This window comes from Lampetra planeri, chromosome 49 (assembly GCF_965212315.1).
Source record: "Lampetra planeri chromosome 49, kcLamPlan1.2.h2, whole genome shotgun sequence".
Taxonomy (NCBI): domain Eukaryota; kingdom Metazoa; phylum Chordata; class Hyperoartia; order Petromyzontiformes; family Petromyzontidae; genus Lampetra; species Lampetra planeri.
The window spans coordinates 3,937,951-3,958,536 of NC_136155.1; the positions used below are offsets into that span (position 1 = coordinate 3,937,951).

Consider the following 20,586-nt stretch of genomic DNA (forward strand, 5'->3'; position numbering starts at 1 on the left):
GAGAGGACTCTAGCCGCCACGCATATAAAGGATTTATAGTGAAAAACTTTCTTTTTACGGGTTAATTTTTTACTTTCATAATAAAGTTATTGTATTTTTTCATTTGCTATACAGCCAGGTAATACGACAAATCGCTAACCTTACACACCCAGTCGTTCATAAAAGTTGAAGGCGGTATAGTACTATAGTAATAGAGCAAGTGCAAAATCACCGAACCGGAATTGATAGCTTGAAAGCATTTAGTGCGGGGCCCTTGAAAGTGCGGGGCCTGTAGCATTATGTAGCTACTTGTGCTACGAGGATATAATCCGGCAAAATTTGCCAAATTTTGAACCGTGTGACGAACTGACGTGGGGGGTTTGGTGGGGGGGGGGTGCGCACGGAACGTCGTACACCTCGCTTCGAATGCCCGTCACACGGGGCGGCTTGATAGCCCATGGCGTGAGAAGCGGACGGCAATGTGCGGTGAATGCCCTCGTCCATGCGAGCCCTCCTCATCCATGCGAGCCCTCCTCGTCCATGCGAGCCCTCATCCATGCGAGCCCTCCTCATCCATGCGAGCCCTCCTCGTCCATGCGAGCCCTCCTCATCCATGCGAGCCCTCCTCGTCCATGCGAGCCCTCCTCATCCATGCGAGCCCTCCTCATCCATGCGAGCCCTCCTCGTCCATGCGAGCCCTCCTCGTCCATGCGAGCCCTCCTCGTCCATGCCAGCCCTCCTCGTCCATGCCAGCCCTCCTCGTCCATGCGAGCCCTCCTCCTCCATGCGAGCCCTCCTCGTCCATGCCAGCCCTCCTCGTCCATGCCAGCCCTCCTCGTCCATGCGAGCCCTCCTCCTCCATGCGAGCCCTCCTCGTTCATGCCAGCCCTCCTCGTCCATGCGAGCCCTCCTCGTCCATGCGAGCCCTCCTCGTCCATGCCAGCCCTCCTCGTCCATGCGAGCCCTCCTCGTCCATGCCAGCCCTCCTCGTCCATGCGAGCCCTCCTCCTCCATGCGAGCCCTCCTCGTCCATGCCAGCCCTCCTCGTCCATGCCAGCCCTCCTCGTCCATGCGAGCCCTCCTCCTCCATGCGAGCCCTCCTCGTCCATGCCAGCCCTCCTCGTCCATGCGAGCCCTCCTCGTCCATGCGAGCCCTCCTCGTCCATGCGAGCCCTCCTCGTCCATGCCAGCCCTCCTCGTCCATGCCAGCCCTCCTCGTCCATGCGAGCCCTCCTCGTCCATGCCAGCCCTCCTCGTCCATGCCAGCCCTCCTCGTCCATGCGAGCCCTCCTCGTCCATGCCAGCCCTCCTCGTCCATGCCAGCCCGCCTCGTCCATGCGAGCCCTCCTCGTCCATGCGAGCCCTCCTCGTCCATGCCAGCCCTCCTCGTCCATGCGAGCCCTCCTCCTCCATGCGAGCCCTCCTCGTCCATGCCAGCCCTCCTCGTCCATGCGAGCCCTCCTCGTCCATGCGAGCCCTCCTCGTCCATGCCAGCCCTCCTCGTCCATGCGAGCCCTCCTCGTCCATGCCAGCCCTCCTCGTCCATGCGAGCCCTCCTCGTCCATGCCAGCCCTCCTCGTCCATGCGAGCCCTCCTCGTCCATGCCAGCCCTCCTCGTCCATGCGAGCCCTCCTCGTCCATGCGAGCCCTCCTCGTCCATGCGAGCCCTCCTCGTCCATGCCAGCCCTCCTCGTCCATGCGAGCCCTCCTCGTCCATGCAAGCCCCCCTCGTCCATGCGAGCCCTCCTCGTCCATGCCAGCCCTCCTCGTCCATGCCAGCCCTCCTCGTCCATGCGAGCCCTCCTCGTCCATGCCAGCCCTCCTCGTCCATGCGAGCCGTCTCGCTTCCTTTTCCCTTTTGACCAAAGCCGAGGGGCTGCGGCGCGAACGACTCAGTGGTGGCCCGCGAGACGTTTTACTCCGAGGCACAGTAAAAGGTCACGGGTTTTTACTCGCAGCTCGTGGGATGACTAAAATAAATGATAATAAACATTTATTAGCCTGGTGAGGTCCTCCTAAAACCAAAGCGCCCTTAAAAAATATGTTGCAAAGCCCTTCAGAAGAAACGCCGGGTTGTAATAAAGTTGCAAGCCTCCGTGTTCTTCTCGACCCCACCCCACCCCCCCGTCTGTTACTTTCATGGCCACATTCCGCGTAACTGATTCTCAAGTCAATCGGACGGGAACCCTTCACCCATGGTTTTGAAGGTCGCACTTTAAAGCCAGAGGACCCCCCTTTTTGAACGGGAATGAGCAGGCCAAACCTGGTTTTAGCCGCTGCGTACATTTAAACTAAGTTCTCATTTGACACCCCCCCCTACCCCCACCCCACCCCCCCGTTATAATTTCATCTTCGTCGTGAGTGGCCATTCGTAACGCTCGCACAGCGGTGGGACGCTCCATCAGAGGGAATGGCGCACACCCGAAGCGGATATTGCAGAACTACTGCCGAAATGACTCGGTAGGCAGCTCTATCCACAGACTCAGGAAGGGGTGGAGCACTTTTACACACACCCCGCTTCTCATCGTGGCGGCCTGCTAATGTGGATGATGCAGAGCAGAGACGACAATTTCACACACTCGGGTGGTAAAGCCCCGACAACCGCGTGGAGAGCAGGGGAGCGTGGCATCGCTGCGGTGGCAACTTCGTATTTTGTGGATCGGGGGGGGGGGGGGTCCCGTTGCGTCGTTTTGCTGTCACGGTCTGTTCTGGATGACCACAGTTACACGTTGGAGAGGTTCATCTTCTTGGTTCTTTCGGTAAAGTCGCGTAGAAGGGAAATAATAACATAATAAAAATAAAACATATTTAATATTTTTATATTGTGATATTATTGTATTATATAATTATATTACTTTACTTTATATTATTTTATTGTTTTATTATATTATTTTTATTATTTTATTATTTCCCTTCTACGTGACTTTACCGAAAGAACCAAGAAGATGAATCCCTGCAGCCACAAAAGCTTTAAATCGAAGCTGGAGAGGTTTTAATGTTTTACATTTTGTGCATCGGGCGTATATCCGCGTCCGCCATGGTGTGTACTGCCTGTTACAAACATATTAATTGAATGGCAGTCCAGCCGGAATTTATCCAAATAAAGTGAAAGTAAATGTACCAAGTTGTTGTTGTTGCGTGTGTGTGTGTGCACAGCCATTGGTGACTAAGCAGATGCCATTAACTGGGTTACAATCGAGAACCAAGTTTGAACACGGGGGAGCTGTCACAAGAGATCCAAATCTCTTTATTTGGTTTGAGGTCAGGGGGTCGGGAATCTGCGGCACCATAACTGCCTGGGGTGGCTCTTTAAGGACTCAGGTGTGCGGCTCTTGAAATCTAAAAACTAAATGGCTATTCTTGTTATTTTGGTTGCTCACCTCTCAGCATGGAAGTCTAGTTTACCGTGGGAGTCCAGTTCACCGTGGGAGTCCAGTTCACCGTGGGAGTCCAGTTTACCGTGCAAGTCCAGTTCACCGTGGGAGTCCACCAGTTCACGGTAGAAGTCCAGTTTACCGTGGGAGTCTAGTTTACCGTGGGAGTCTAGTTCACCGTGGGAGTCCAGTTCACCGTGGGACAGGAGTCACCAACCTGTGACTCTGGATCCGAATGCGGCTCTTTTAAGGACAGATTCGTGACAGTGATTTATTAAGGACCCACCGTCTCATATTCACCCACGTGGTATTGCGGCTCTTGAAATCGTTTTTTTTACTGAATTAGAAAAAAATGGCTCTGCTTGTTGTTTGTTTTGGTTGCCCGACCCACCGGTTTAGGTCGCAGTGTTGGATACGAAAACGTGCAATTTAAGTTGACCGTAACAATTCCACGCAAACAACGGGGCCAGCTACCAGCCCAGGTGATGAATACCACCCCCCTAAAACTCCAGCACAGTCGGCACCTTTCTCAGCTTTATTTAACGACTGTGTTCAGAAAAGGCTGATGCAGCCACACGGGAGGTATTCGTAAATCAAAACATCCACTGCAAGACAAATAGAAAGAAGAGTTAATCAGCACCTTACCAACCCCTGCAGCCGAAAACGCAACAGCATTTTGGCAGATTTGAAGCTTTCGTGACTGCAAGGATTCATATTCTTAGGTTTTTTCGGTAAAGTCACGTAGGTAAAAAAATTAAATTAACAGCTGTCGGGCTGTGACGGTTCCACCTGAAGACGGAAGCTTGTGTTGCCTCCGAAACGTCGTGATTTTTATTTTATTTTACTTTTATTAATTTTAATTTTTTACCTACGTGACTTTACCGAAAAAACCTAAGAATATGAATAAGCAGTTTGGCAATGAAAAGGGGGACGCTTGCTTTGCGTGTTAAAATAAAGTAGAACCCCTCTTAACGACCAGCCCTGCTAACGAATAATGAATCGCTTAACTACAGGCCTCCACAGAGCCCAACGTTTCGATTTAAAGCTTTCGTGAGTGGTTCTTTCGGTAAAGTCACGTAGAATGGAAATAATAAAATAAAACATAATAAAATAATTCTCACGACGTTTCGGCCACAACGCAAGCAGCCGTCCTCAGGTGAAACTTCAGACGCTGTCTCCCCGACAGACCTGGTCTTTACCTGAGGACGGCTGCTTGCGTTGTGGCCGAAACGTCGTGAGAATTATTTTATTGTTTTATTTTTATTATTTTATTATTTCCCTTCTACTTGACTTTACCGAAAGAACCAAGAAGAAGAGCGCAATGTGTTCGCTTACTGGCCCATTCCCCTGTTAACGACGGGGCTATTGTAGGTACAGTAAATATTAATTAATGCATTGAATAGTATGTGTTTATAATGTGAGTTTAACACGTAGGCTTTCGCGCCCAATATTATTCATAATAAAGGTATTGGGTTAGATCGCGTGAGTATAAATGTGTCGTAACCCTCCACCACCCGACACAGCCAACTAGTAAGGGATTTGTAATGTAAAGAAAACGCCAAATAGTTAAGCGACAACTCCCTTACCAATTGGCTGTGTCGGGTGGTGGAGGGATACGACACATTTATACTTACGCGATCAAACCCAAAAAACCTTTATGATGTTCATAATGTTTCTAGATGATGTTCATAATGTTTCTAGTATCTTCATATCCATTGTATAAATATGACAAAATAAGTTTTTTTGGTGAAAAAGGGGTAACTGGATGCTTTTTGAAACGCATTTAGCCTTTTAACGTCCAATTCCTCGACTCGCCTAACAACCAAATCGCTTCACGATCGGTTTCGTGGAACCGATCACCGTCGTGAACAGGAGGGGGGGGGTTCTACTCTATACACGCCTTCAAGCTCGACACTTGTACACCGGACAGAGACTTAAAAAAAAAGAGAAATCAGTCAAACAATTCAATTAGGTATTTTTCCACGTTGCAACAATCGCCGTGAAAATAAAATCTGCAGGTGCCTCTGCACGGTCGAGTCGAGAGAGAGGCACCGATGGAAAGGGGTGTAAGACTCCACTAGAATGATTCACACTGACAACAATTACAAAACAGGGACATCTCCTGCAGTGCCGTGGGACGATGATTTCGAGTGTCGGATAATCTATTTCCGTCGGGTTCGACAATCTCGTCGAGTTGCAAGGCACTTGGGCGCGAGGATACAACTTGATGTGTACTGCGCAGAAAGAAATGTCGCGATAAGTCAACCCTTAAAGTCGGACAGTTTTGTTGTGCAGGGATGCAGCAAAATTGCAGGAAGTGTACGTCTGTACGGTATGTAAGAACAGATGTGCGTACATTGCACGATGGCCTGAGGGATTGGGGGGGGAGGACTTTATCCAGCAGTGTATTGATCACGGTTGATGTTGACGTTCACATTAACCCCGCCTCGTATTTTACAATTTTAGTATTTTTTTGGCATCTCCGAGATGGTTGGCATAAACGATTGACTTCAAACGATAATCGTTGTCATCGTCAGGTGCGATCAATTCACTGCTGGATGCAGGCCCACCCCAAAGCCGTCGCCGTCTCTCGCGATCCTGCCACGTATCAATCCCACCTGGCGTCGACCTCAATTGCCCGCACAGGAAACAAGTCAAAGGAGTCGTGAGGTCTCGTGCCCTTGTTGGCGATCCAATGGCACGCCGCGCCTCTCCTCCTAAGGGCCGACCTGAAGCCATCTCTCCGCTGTACGCGCAAAGTCAACAGCGCGCGCACGGCGTGGTCCAGATATCGCGAGGACCAGCGAGTGGAGGGCTGTGGTAAGGGCGGAAACTTCGTAGGTCATGCACCGGCTGCAGAATCTTGAAAACGGTAAAAAGCTTTGGCGAGGTGGTGGTGGCGGTGGTGGCGGTGGTGGCATCAACGTTTTCGGCCGTGCCATCTTCTCAATCTTGAACGCCCCCCTCCACCGCCCCCTCCCCCAACTGACGTTTGCCGCACCCCGTAAACAACAGGAAGCGCCGACGATGACGGCCGACGATGACAGCAATTTCGAATCGTGCGCGGAGCCTCGCCCGTGTTCACGCTTCCGATTGCCGACTACTCGGCAGCTGGGGCTCCTCCAGCAGCGTCGCCATCGTCGGCGCGAACTCCGACGCCGGCTGCGATCGCGGGTCACGCCGATTGGGGGACGACGCCGCTTCGGCCTCCTCGGTCGCGCCGGGGAAGGACGGCGACGACGACGGCGACGACGACGATGACGGCGGCAGCGGCAGCAGCAGCAACGCCGGCAGGAACGGGTAGGCGAGCAGGTACCCGAGACCCGCGCCCAACACGACGGCGAGGAAGACCCACGCGTTGTAGGTCATGGCGGCGAGCATGAGCAGGTAGCCCAGCGTCACCTGCACGACGTGCAGCAGCGTCAGGAGCAGTTGCCGCTTTATCGGCCTGCCCCCAGCGTGAAGAGGGGCGTGGCGGGGGGGCGGAGAGGGGGGGGAAGCATATCTTTGTTACATTAGGTACAAGTGTGCAGCCCCGCAACTGCTCGCTCACCGACACTGCTGGTGGAAGGGCCTCCACCACTGGAAGGAACTCTAAAGAGTGTCTGTTTTATTTTTTTCCGCGGGCCATTTGGCCTGCTCATCCCCCACTGGTCAGATGGACTTTGGTGACACGAGTCCGTCTACTCTTGACCCTTTCCCGTTCCGAGACGGCTGCAGTTTACAGGGTGCGGGGTGTCCCGTTCACCTCCAAATCTCTTACGTAGAGAGGTGCAGCACCGTTGTTTTTAAAGACGTTGCTACTCGCCGCAGAGAACTGTAGCGACGCGACCGCCACTCTACGATAGTACGGCACCAAAAAACTGCCACACGGCCTCCCGCACGGCCTTGTGGGAGCCTCGGTACCGATAGAAGTTATTCGATTTTTGGTACGCACGTTCAACTTATTTTGCACCGTCCACAGCCCACCGTGCTCATCGAATTGTTTAGTTTGTGGCCCTTCCCCTGCACCTCTGATCCAGCAGTGTTGGCTACGTCCGATGCGAAGTTAGTTCAACGTACATACATCCATACGATCGTACGTCATCGGAATCGGAATAAAAACTGATGACGTAGGCGTACGCGGGTGTGCACGTACGTACGAGGCAGAGGTCGCAACCGGGTACCCGATACCCGTACCCTACCCGATACCCGGCTACCCGTACCTGGCCGGCTACGGGTACGGGTAGCCGTTTGCGACCCTGGTGCGGCCAGGTACGGGTACGGGTAGGCCGTGAGTCACTGGTGAGTAACCGTTTGTCACTCATTTCGGGTAGGGTACGGGTACGGGTAGGGAACGGCTACCCGTACCCGGCCGGGTACGGGTACGGGTACCCATTTGCGACCCTGGTGCGGCCGGGTACGGGTACGGGTAAGGAATCAAAACCCGTTTGCGACCTCTGGTACGAGGGCGTGTACAAAGACGTACGTCATCAGAACGGGAAAAGGGTTACATCGCGACGAACCTAAACAGCAGGGGGCGGGGGGCAACACTCGCCTCCTCTGCGCGCCGCCGATCGGCTTGAGAAAGCGCAGGGCCTCCGCGTCGTTGCCGTTGGCCGTGGCTCCCGGGCAGCAGGCCTGCATGGAGTCGCAGGCGCCCTGTGGTACCTGGGCGCTCTGACCGTCGCTCTCGGGTTGCGGTCCCGAGCCGCTGGGGCCGCCGCGGCCGCCGCCGGGAGCGGCCTCTCCCACATCGATGCGCCACCGAGCAACCTTGAGGGCCTCGTAGCCGATGGCGGCCACGATGAGAATGAGCAAGGATCCGACCAGGCCTGGAGGGAGAATCGGATGATCTGTTGATTCTGGTGGAATCCGATGAGCTATAAAGGGCTCTTGGTTACAGATGTCATGTAGGTAAAAAATAAATAAAATAAATGAAAACAACTAAATTAAATCACGACGTTTCGGGCGCAACACAAGCATCCTTCTTCAGATGGGGACAACGTAGTGAAAGCACACACTCACCATGGCCCCCCCCCCTTCCCTCCATCCCCCATGACTATATCATTCCTCGTCACAATCATCTCTTAGACGTTGTTCCCACCTGAAGAAGGACGCTTGTGTTGCGCCCGAAGCGTCGTGATTTAATTTAGTTGTTTTCATTTATTTTCATTAGATTTTTTACCTACGTGACTTTACCGAATAAAAAAAACAAAGAGTATGAATCCTTGCAGTCACGAAAGCTTCAAATCTAGAATTCACAGATGCCCAGTTCGAGGCGGGTAAGAACGTTACGACAACAATACAAAAACACGGTAGCAGTGCCAAGTACAGGAAACACTATGAGATCTCTTTTACCAGTGGCAAAATATAATGGTAGGTTTTTACCCTTTTAACTGGTACAAAACTGACACCTTTATTCAAGGCATCATGTTTGCAATGACCACAACACAAGTAGTCAATAAAGCAAACAAAAAGAAGCAACTCTGATAAGGATAATAATATGCACTGTCCTTGAAGTTGATTGGCCCACACCCGAGACGGCTTTCTTTAGAGCCTAGTCCCCATTGGTGTAGGGCCAGATGACACCAGAAGGCGTACAACTCAAAAACAGTGCAATATCAGAGTATTGAGAGTTCGGGGTAAACATTTACACTAAAATATAATGGTAGGTAAAAACCTACCATTATATTTTGCCACTGGTAAAAGAGATCTCATAGTGTAAATGTTTACCCCGAACTCTCAATACTCTGATATTGCACTGTTTTTGAGTTGTACGCCTTCTGGTGTCATCTGGCCCTACACCAATGGGGACTAGGCTCTAAAGAAAGCCGTCTCGGGTGTGGGCCAATCAACTTCAAGGACAGTGCATATTATTATCCTTATCAGAGTTGCTTCTTTTTGTTTGCTTTATTGACTACTTGTGTTGTGGTCATTGCAAACATGATGCCTTGAATAAAGGTGTCAGTTTTGTACCAGTTAAAAGGGTAAAAACCTACCATTAAGTACAGGAAAGGCTGGCAAATCGCCCAAAAACATACAAAGAAAACCATCCTCCGTCCGACCAGTCAAAGTCCACCGAGGTATAAATGTATCTTTGAGAAGCGACCTGGGCACAAATCACCACTCAACAAAGTGGCTTATCACGGTGCAAAATGTATAGGAGCCGAATGATTGAAATGCGTCTCTCTAAATGGGGAGGGCAAAAATCCTCGGAGGACCCGGAGTGTAAAAAAAATAAAATGTTTCGATTTAAAGCTTTCGTGACTGCAGGGATTCATCTTCTTGGTTCTTTCGGTAAAGTCACGTAGAAGGGAAATAATAAAAGAATAAGAATAAAACATAATAAAATAATTATGTTTTATGTTTTATTTTAAATATTTTATTCTTCCCCTTCTACGTGACTTTACCGAAAGAAAGAACCAAGAAAATAAAGAAAGAACCAAGAAAATAAAATGTGTCCACGCGACCAAGGGGAGAGACACCGTGATGGATTACAGGCCACGTGCGTAGCATCCCCCCACCCACCCCACCAGCGGGCCAGGTGAGAAACTCAAGGTGGCCAGGTGAAGTAGCATAAGCAAAGGAGTGACCTGGGTGACCAAAAAAATGTATTTACAAAAGCAAGAACAAAAACACACTTCAGAAATGAAGCTGCGGATAGAAGTAAAAAAAGATAAAAAATCGTCGGGACAATTACAGCCGGTAGTCGAGATGTCGGCACGTAACCACGGATGTTAGAAACAAAGAAACAAAACGAGCTTGTGCCACGTGTCCCCCTTTCAGTTCTCCCATGAACGATCAGTAACGCATGTCTATTGCAGCTGATTATTGTGCAATAAAACAGGCTAATAATTAAATGAGAGGATTTTATTTTTGTAGAGAACTCACCACCAGGGCCATGCGTTTGCCAGAATTCGAAGAGGAGCGTGACTTTGTCCGAGAACTGGAAGAACATCTGTGGAGAGATGAGGTGCACAGTGGCTTCAAGAACCTTTAACATCAATATCGTGTTACGTACGTACGCACGCACATTGATCTTCTTTCACACCATACGTAGAGATCCGCGCTAATCGGAGGGGTGGGAGGGGAAGGACAACCAAACTGAATGCAAAAAGCAGATCTAAAGAAATGAGTTCTCAATTTCGTACCCTGGTGTAGTGTATAGTGTAGTGTACAGTAGTCTATTTATGTATGTTGAACTTCTTTCACACCGTACGTAACCAAACGCGCTAATCGGAGGTTGCGGGCGGGCGGACAAACTAAACTGAACACAAATCAATTAAAAAGGAATGAGTTTTCAACTTCGGCGAACATCGAAAGCAAACCCGTAGAAAGGCAGACAACACAAACATGGACACCGGCAGACGTCAACAGAGACACACTGACATGACACACAACACCAAGATCTCCAGCGTAGCCTTCAGCGGGCTCTGGGGGAAAGTGCGGTTATAGCGAGCACCTTGTGATGGCACCTTGTGATGGCCAGGACGGCACACGAGGAGCTTCCAAGCGAGCATGCGTCATTGGCCCTCAATGTCCGACGTTTCGCACGGAACGCGGAGTGCTTCTACAGCAGAGGTCGCAAACGGGTTTTGATTCCTTACCCGTACCCGTACCCGGCCGCACCAGGGTCGCAAACGGGTACCTGATTGCGACCTCTGGGATGAAGCCATGTTGCAGGCGCGGGTGGGTTGATTCTAGGAACTTGAATTGTGAGAAGAGACAAGACGTTGGGAAATGAGTGACAAATGGTGACTCACCAGTGACTCACGGTCTACCTGTACCCGGTCGCACCAGGGTCGCAAACGGGTACCTGTACCCGGCCTGGTACGGGTAGTCGGGTATCGGGTAGGGTACGGGTATCGGGTACCCGGTTGCGACCTCTGTTCTACAGCAGCCGCATTCGGTTCGGAGCCGAGACCCCTCGAGTTGGTTCGCTCCAAAACCGCGGCACGCGCTGGGAGCCGAAACGGCGTCAGACCGCGCAGCGTACACCGCAAAGAAAACCCGACAGAGCAAATCCCTTCAAATCACAATTAGCACGCCTCGACCACAATTGCCCATTATGAATCTCACGTGTGCACGTACATCCCCTTTTTATAATGGCCACCACCGCCCACTCCATTACCGTGTCAACCCACACGGTTTACCCTGTATTCTTGTGCAGGGAAATTGAGTTTTCAGGGTCATCCCTTGTGATGGGATTTTGTCGGATGAACGCTGAGATGTAAAGGGGCACTGGGTCACCAATTAGATCTGAATTGGTCTGTAATAAGGTGGGCACTGATCAGGGGTTGACAGGTATGTAGTGTCTTCTTGGTTCTTTCGGTAAAGTCACGTAGAAGGGAAGTAATAAAATAATTAAAACAAAACATAATAAAATAATTCTCACGACGTTTCGGCCACAACGCAAGCAGCCGTCCTCACCTCACCTCACCTGAGGACGGCTGCTTGCGCTGTGGCCGAAATGTCGTGAGAATTATTTTATTATGTTTTGTTTTTATTATTTTATTACTTCCCTTCTACGTGACTTTACCGAAAAAACCAAGAAGATGAATCCCTGCAGTCACGAAAGCTTTAAATCGAGGTATGTAGTGGTGAGTGTACTAGTGGTGGGCACTGATCAGGGGTTGACAGGGATGCCACTCCCACCCCATGCGGACTAGGTGGTGGAGGTTATTTGACCATACTTCACCATCCGTAGTGCCTTGCAAGTCCTTTGATGGCCCTACGTGTGTGCCAGAGGTCGCAACCGGGTACCCGATACCCTACCCGATACCCGGCTACCCGTACCCGGCCGGGTACGGGTAGCCGTTTGCGACCCTGGTGCGGCCGGGTACGGGTAAGGAATCAAAACCCGTTTGCGACCTCTGGTGTGTGCACGGTGCGTGTGTGTGTCGCCCATCCTACTAAGCAAGAAGCATCGACCACAATTAACAAACATCCACAGACATCTTGTCAAGGGGCAATCAACCATCGTCACACGAACTCCGGTCATCGGGCCGTCTGGAACGCTCTCTCCTTCCGATATTAGGAAATCCCACTGCGCAGCTGTGCGCTTTTAAATCACCCAGATTGAAAACTCATTTCCTTGTAGAGAACTGATTTTTGTTGTTGTTGCGTTTAGTTTGTTGTTACCACCCCCAAATCCTGCACCTCCGATTGGCACGGTCGGTTACGTAGGGTGCGAACGAAGTTCAACGTACATCACATGACAGACGCTGCCACTCAAGTGACGGAGACGTCACACGCAGGGGATGTGGGTGGGTGGGTGGCCGAAAGGTCGTGAGAATTATTTTATTGGTTTATTTTTATTATTTTATTATTTCCATTCTACGTGACTTTACCGAAAGAACCAAGAAGATTAATCCCTGCAGTCACGAAAGCTTTAAATCGAAATTTAACACACACACAAGATAAAGTTTCCCCCCCCCCCCCCGGTATAGCCCCTAACAGACTGTCGGGGCAAGTGCTGTTAGCGAGTAGCACCAGTGAAGGATGTCTACTACACACCGTACCAGCTACTCATTTGAGGCTGAGTCGACCTAAACACGAAACTTCGGCGCAGGCGGTATCGATGCGTTCTTACCTGCATCATCTTGACAGCAGCCTTGTAAATCTTAGCTCCAGCGAAGTGACTGTCAATAAGCTTGAATAGAATCCTATATATGTTTTAATCTATGTGGGAAGGGGACGTAAATCCCATACAATTGATAGGGCCGATGTCGAGCAGTCTATAGTATACAATCCCTGGCCTTACAGTCCGCTCGCACGCGATAATCGATAACTCTGTATAGTTCGTTGTCCACTAAGCAATGTTGATTAAATCGTCTAATCAATTCACCGTACAACATTACCAAGTCATCTACAGCAACAACGAGGGTGGCGGTAACAACGTCAGCGGCTGTCCGATTAACCCCTTCGAGTTTGCCAGCGGCGCAAATATCCGTAAGAGCAACACAAGCATCCCCTATTAATAAATTAAAAAATATATATCCGTAAGGTTTTGTTACATCCAACTTGTGATAATGTAATCTTCGTAATAAACCAAACACGCGCATGTACACGCCGGCTAACGTTAAAGACCCCTAAACATATCTGGGAACAGCTGAGACTGGGTTTTCTCTTTCCGGGTCACGTGACGGTGGTGGGAGTTACTTATAGAAGCTAAATATTTAAATATATTTCTTATTTAAAGCCACGCATTCCTGTCTCGGTCACGAGTTTTCTCTCTCGCTACTATCATTATCCTGTTGCGCAAGGCGTTTTTTTTCTTTGTATTTTGTTTTACTTTGTAAATTCATTAATGAATGAATGTCCGTTTTTTCTGGTTTAATCATTAACTCTGGGTGGTTAAGCGTGGAATTGCAGTGTGGAATTTGAACGTTTAAAGACACGTGTTTTTTAACACTAAAGAAGACGAAGATTAACATTTAATCCACCCATTGTTTTTTGTTTTGCTTACTAACACGATAATGGGTACGTAACACTGCCAAATCTAAAATTCACCAGCTATGATTGTATTTTTTTTAACCACTAAGTAATGGTTATAACGTTGCAGCTACGTTCAACGTTGACGTTGGTTTGCTCTTACCGCAACGCTGACGGACGCAATGGTTAAAGGCGCAGTACTGCAACCGCTTTCGCGCACGCCTATGCTAGGGCTGAACGATTTGGGGAAATTATTCTTTGGTTCTTTCGGTTAAGTCACGTCTAAGGATAAAATAATAAATTAAATAATAGCATATTACGACGTTTCGATTGCAACACAAGCAATCATCATCAGGCATAAAAGAAATAGCAACAAATCTAACTAGAAAACTCTCTGTGTGTCCTTGTGATGTCTGTCTGCTTGTATGTCTGTTTAAAGTTTTCTAGTTCGATTTTTGTTGCTATTTCTTTTATGCCTAATGATGATTGCTTGTGTTGCAATCGAAACGTCGTAATATGCTATTATTTAATTTATTATTTTATCTTTAGACGTGACTTAACCGAAAGAACCAAAGAATAATTCCTGCAGTCACGAAAGCTCCAAAATTAAGATTGATTTGGGGAAAATATGTAATTGCGATTTTTCTGACAGATATTGCGAATGCGATTTGATTTGTGATTAAAACTTTTTTAAGTGAAGCTTCAGTTCAATACTCACTGTGTAATAGATTTTAAAACATGTGATGGAGCATTACCACATGATACCATCAAAATATGAACTGCGCTATATTTTCTAACTAGCTGTACTACCCGGCTTCGGATTCACCACGCCCGGCCGCCTTTGTCTCCCCAGTGGCGATGTTCACACACAACACACCAGTTACTTGTTTGAGGCTGAGTCGACCTAGGAGAGGCCCAGGACCGGTTAAATGAATCGTCATCGGTGGTGGCCGTGAGCGGGAATCGAACTCGGGTCGCCGGGTTCGTAGCGCCGCGTAGCGCCAACCACGACACTACAATGCGTTACCCTTCCACGTGCGCGGGTCACGTGACAGATTTGACGTCACAGCTCACTTGGCGTGCAAAAAATAGATGTATTGTTGAGCCCCCCCCCCCCACCAAAAAAACCACAAAAGTGTATTTTAATAATCTTTGCATGGTGTACAGTCTGGAAAGTACCCACATGCCACATTTCAAGTATTTTGCATGTCGGGAAGTACGCTAAACATTTTGAACAGACACACATAATCACAACTTTGCCTTTTATATAGATGGAGATGCAAGGATGAGAACTTAAAATATATGAATTGCTTCCAACATATATTCATTAAGATGTTTTTATTGAAATAGAACAATCAAACATATAACATAAAAGTGAAGTAAATAAAGTTTGAATCATAAAAAAATAAACAATTCCAATAAGAAAGTAAGAGGACTTTTCAAATCGCAACCTTTGCGATGAGCTAATTTGCATTGTTTCAAGTTGCGATTTCGATTTGGAATCGATTAATCGTTCAGCCCGAGCCTTTACACTCAAGGAGCTGCAGAGAGTTAGCCACCCTCTGGGTGCTCCAGTTAAACACACCACGTTGGGCCAACCGCATGCCAACGTTGTCTAGAACGTCTTGCCAGAGGTGGGAATTTCCCAGAATCAGAATTTTTTTTTTTGCTGGAGGAATCCGATGATCTCGAAAGCTCTTTTCCACAGATGCCCAGTAGGGGCAAGCGGTCAGAACGTCACAACAACAAACGATACAAAACACGATGGGAGTGCAAAATATTTCAAAGGTAAACAATTGACTTAAAAATTTAACAAATACTACCTTTTTATTCTTACCAGCTAAAACTTCTTTTTCAGACGCGACCTCGCCACAAATGATAGCTCAACGAAGTGGCATATCGCGTGGAAATATGTAGCATAAAAACAGCCCATGACTGTCGAGTTGTATATTTATCACAGGAGTGTGAGAAAAGCCGGAGCACCCAGAGATATTCTAGATTTGAAGTTTTCGTGACTGCAAGGATTCATTCTCTTAGGTTGTTTCGGTAAAGTCACGTAGGTAAAAAATAAAAATAAAATTAATAAAAGTAAATAAAAAAAGAGAGAACCATAACGCCTTGCGCGAGCGGGCAACATTCCATCCCCGTACAGATGGAACCGGACGGCGATCAGTCCACTGTGCTGTACTGCCGGTCAGGGCCCGGCTCCTCCTCGACCCCCCCCTCTCCCCACGGGGGAAGGGACTTTCACATTCACAGCACCATCTGTGCGGTGACCCACCAACCCTCGCTCCTGCCTCCACAGCGCTGGGTTAAAGGCAACCCACCGCATGGCATTGAATTCGCTGCCCACACGCTGTGTGATTTTATGTCTCCTAACAGTCATCACGATATTTTTTTAGTATACTGATGATACTATGTAATTTATACTTTAGTTTTTTACGTGGTGGTTTAGTTACTGCAGCTACATACTATTAGCATTCCTTCCCTTTATTAATGCTACCCCTATCCCCTCCCTTTGATGCTGCTAATCCTGCATAATGCACGGGCATAATATGACTTTGAAACCCCCCGCCCACCTCCTACGCATTTCACAAGTAGTACTAATCCCATATCTACATTTCCCATAAATATGCTAAAATCCTCTTGATATGCAAATTATTTTGTCAAGGCGCTCTTCCCCCTCCAACCCAGCTTAAATATACACTCCAAGCCTGGGGTGTTTCATTCAGACGCTGTCTTCCCGACAGACCTGTTCTTCACGTGAGGACGGCTGCTTGCGTTGTGGCCGAAACGTCGTGAGAATTATTTTATTATGTTTTATTTTTATGATTGTATTATTTCCCTTCTACGTGACTTTACCGAAAGAATCAAGAAGAAGAGTCAGCACGATGTTTGCGAACTTGCACGCGTTTCTCGAATCCACGTGCTCCTCTGTCAGTGTCATTGTTTCTTTGTTACGTTGCATAACTGCATTTTTTAAAATCTTCATCCAAATGCGTTTCAATCCTCCTATCACACCCGTCCCCTCCCCCGTACGACGGTATTTAACTGGCATTGAAACCGCGTTGTTTACATATAAATGACGTCACGCACCTAAGGGGGGGGGGGGGGTCAGACATTTGTGACGATGTGTGACGAGGGGGGGGGTTTGAGAAATGTGACTTCACATCAAAATGCGCAACTTTAAATAAATATAGACAACTCGTTCTACTTAATTAAATATACTTTTTAATAAACGTTGTCTCCTACAACATCACAGTGCAGCGCCACATTAAATACGCACTACAATGACAATAGTTTAAAGCGATTTGAAGCATGTTTTCTTTTTTGGGGGGGAGGGGAGAGCTTTGTGATGTCATTTGAGGGGGGGTCTGACTTTTTGTGACGTCGTGTGACGAGGGGGGGGGGGTCAAAAATCGTCCATAATCGCGTGATGTCATTTATGGACGGCCGCTAAGTGGGTACGGTGGTCTGTTTCTCAGCTCGTGTTCACGATCCTAGACTGATCGTTGAATGCCGAACCCGTGCAAGAAGTCATTGCAAGGGCTTGTTGGAGAGGTTTTCATCTAGCAGTGGAAAGCCACTGGAGTTATAGTTAGAACGCCACTGGGGCATTGCACTTTTAAATTTAGACCTGAAAAACTCGTTTCTTTAGGACTACTCTGTTGTGTTTAGTGTGTTGTCCTCCTCCCCGCACGTCCGATTAGGACGGTTGCCTGCGTGCGGTGCGAAAGAGGTTCAACGTACAGTACATACTTATATAGTCCAGTGGTTTTTAACCTGGGGTGCACGCATCGCCTGTGCGAGACGCCGTCTATGGGCGTGCGAGACACGGACAGATTTTGCTGGTAGGAACCTCCTGGTTACATCAGCCCACAGGGGATTATTGTGTCCGTCGTGCAGGGATGGGCTGGGTGGGGAGGGTGGGGAGGGGCTGGGTGGGGAGGGTGAGGCTGGGTAAGAAGGGAGGGTGGGGAGGGGCTGGGTGGGGAGGGTGGGGCTGGGTGGGGAGGGTGTAGTTGGGTGGGGGGTGGGAGGGGTGGGGCTAGGTGGGGAAGGTGGGGCTGGGTGGGGAGGGTGGGGCTGGGTGGGGGGTGGGAGGGGTGGGGCTGGGTGGGGAGGGTGGGGCTGGGTGGGGAGGGTGGGGCTGGGTGGGGAAGGTGGGGCTGGGTGGGGGGTGGGAGGGGTGGGGCTGGGTGGGGAGGGGCTGGTCACCCCGTGGTACCCTTAATAAACTCAACGTTTAACCTACTCACGACGGCTTGTGCCCGCCCTCACAGTCGGGCATATTTGCGGAATACACCACGCCGCCGTTGACCCTGCAGGCCATTGACCGAGCAACCAAACGTTCCTACCAGCTCCCTCCGCAGGAATGTGTTCAACATATTTGTTTCACAATTGAGAACCAAAGTGGCGCAATGCTGCACTGAAGGTTAAGAACCACTGCTATAGAGCATGACTCATAAGAATCATGATTGAAAGCGTTCTTACTTTTGCCGGCTTTCTGGGAAATAAAATGCGCCTACTCTCCCCCCAAGATGTTCTTACCAACTCTGCTTTCACTCAGAATAAACACACAGCTCCCGATTCTAATGAACTACAGCAATTATGTATCCCACTTACAAAGAGTTGTTTTCAAACAGTGTAGCCTGTTGGTTGGAGTACAACTCATACAACCGGTTCTTAGAGGTCGGCAAGCTGAGACTTGACGATTGTCTGTCTCGGCCCTCAGGGCCCCACAATGTTGTTGCTCGCAGCTGATGATGTGGTTGATACAACAACAATAACCAATGCAGCCATGGCACGTGGGGTGACCTTGTGTGTGTGGCATCCAGATATATATAAACACAGACACAACTTCAATCGAGAGGATGGGTACAAAACTGAGCAATCATTGGAAGGACGTTTTTAACCAGGTAAAGTATTAACTGACTGTGATGTTTCCATCCTACCTGCCGATGTCAGCTGTTGTTTCCGACTCTCTGTGTGTGTCTCTCTCTCTATGCCTCTCTCACATTAACATAGCCACTTCCGTGCCCTCTAGTTTCTCACATTTAACACATGCTAATCTCTCACATTAACATCATGCTAATCTCTCACATTAACATCATGCTAATCTCTCACATTAACATTATGCTAATCTCTCACATTAACATCACGCTAATCTCTCACATTATCATCACGCTAATCTCTCACATTAACATCATGCTAATTTCTCACATTAACATCACGCTAATCTCTCACATTAACATCACGCTAATCTCTCACATTAACACAATGCTAATCTCCCACATTAACATCACGCTAATCTCTCACATTAACATCACGCTAATCTCCCACATTAACATCACGCTAATCTCTCACATTAACATCATGCTAATCTCTCACATTAACATCACGCTAATCTCTCACATTAACATCATGCTAATTTCTCACATTAACATCACGCTAATCTCTCACATTAACATCACGCTAATCTCTCACATTATCATCACGCTAATCTCTCACATTAACATCGTGCTAATCTCTCACATTATCATCACGCTAATCTCTCACATTAACATCACGCTAATCTCTCACATTAACATCACGCTAATCTCTCACATTAACATCACGCTAATCTCTCACATTAACATCATGCTAATCTCTCACATTAACATCATGCTAATTTCTCACATTAACATCACGCTAATCTCTCACATTATCATCACGCTAATCTCTCACATTAACATCATGCTAATTTCTCACATTAACATCACGCTAATCTCTCACATTAACATCACGCTAATCTCTCACATTAACACAATGCTAATCTCCCACATTAACATCACGCTAATCTCTCACATTAACATCATGCTAATCTCTCACTTTAACATCATGCTAATCTCTCACTTTAACATCATGCTAATCCCTCACATTAACATTATGCTAATTTCTCACATTAACATCATGCTAATCTCTCACATTAACATCATGCTAATCTCTCACATTAACATCATGCTAATCTCTCACATTAACATCATGCTAATCTCTCACATTAACATCATGCTAATCTCTCACATTAACATCATGCTAATCCCTCACATTAACATCATGCTAATCTCTCACATTAACACAATGCTAATCTCTCACATTAACATCACGCTAATCTCTCACATTAACATCATGCTAATCTCTCACTTTAACATCACGCTAATCTCTCACTTTAACATCATGCTAATCCCTCACATTAACATTATGCTAATTTCTCACATTAACATCATGCTAATCTCTCACATTAACATCATGCTAATCTCTCACATTAACATCATGCTAATCTCTCACATTAACATCATACTAATCCCTCACATTAACATCATGCTAATCTCTCACATTAACATGCTAATCTCTCACATTAACATCACTAGCCCCGGTCACTTATTTATGACCGGTGAGCTACACCCATTTCAAACCTTTTAAAACAGTCTGCCTCAGGGGCCGTCCATAAATGACGTCACGCACCTAAGGGGGGGGGGGGTCAGACATTTGTGACGATGTGTGACGAGGGGGGGGGGTTTGAGAAATGTGACGTCACATCAAAATGCGCAACTTTAAATAAATATAGACAACACGTTCTACTTCATTAAATAGACTTTTTAATAAATGTTTTCTCCTACAACATCAGAGTGTAGCGCCACATTAAATACGCACTACAATGACAATAGTTTAAAGCGATTTGAAGCATGTTTTATTTTTTGGGGGGCGGGGGGGGGCAGAGCTTTGTGACGTCATATTTAAGGGGTGGGTCTGACTTTTTGTGACGTCGTGTGACGAA

General features: G+C 48.0%; 1 protein-coding gene across 1 annotated transcript; it reads right to left on the reverse strand.

Moving 5' to 3' along the window:
- Nucleotides 1-3,874: 3,874 nt before the first annotated feature.
- SLC31A2 (solute carrier family 31 member 2) lies at nt 3,875-13,485 on the reverse strand. Its single transcript, XM_078616051.1, has 4 exons — nt 12,928-13,485; nt 10,227-10,293; nt 7,891-8,167; nt 3,875-6,801 (listed from the first exon to the last, which is right to left on the reverse strand). Exons 1-4 carry the CDS (start codon nt 12,934-12,936, stop codon nt 6,435-6,437), a joined length of 720 nt encoding a protein of 239 aa, XP_078472177.1. The 5' UTR covers nt 12,937-13,485; the 3' UTR covers nt 3,875-6,434.
- Nucleotides 13,486-20,586: the final 7,101 nt, after the last annotated feature.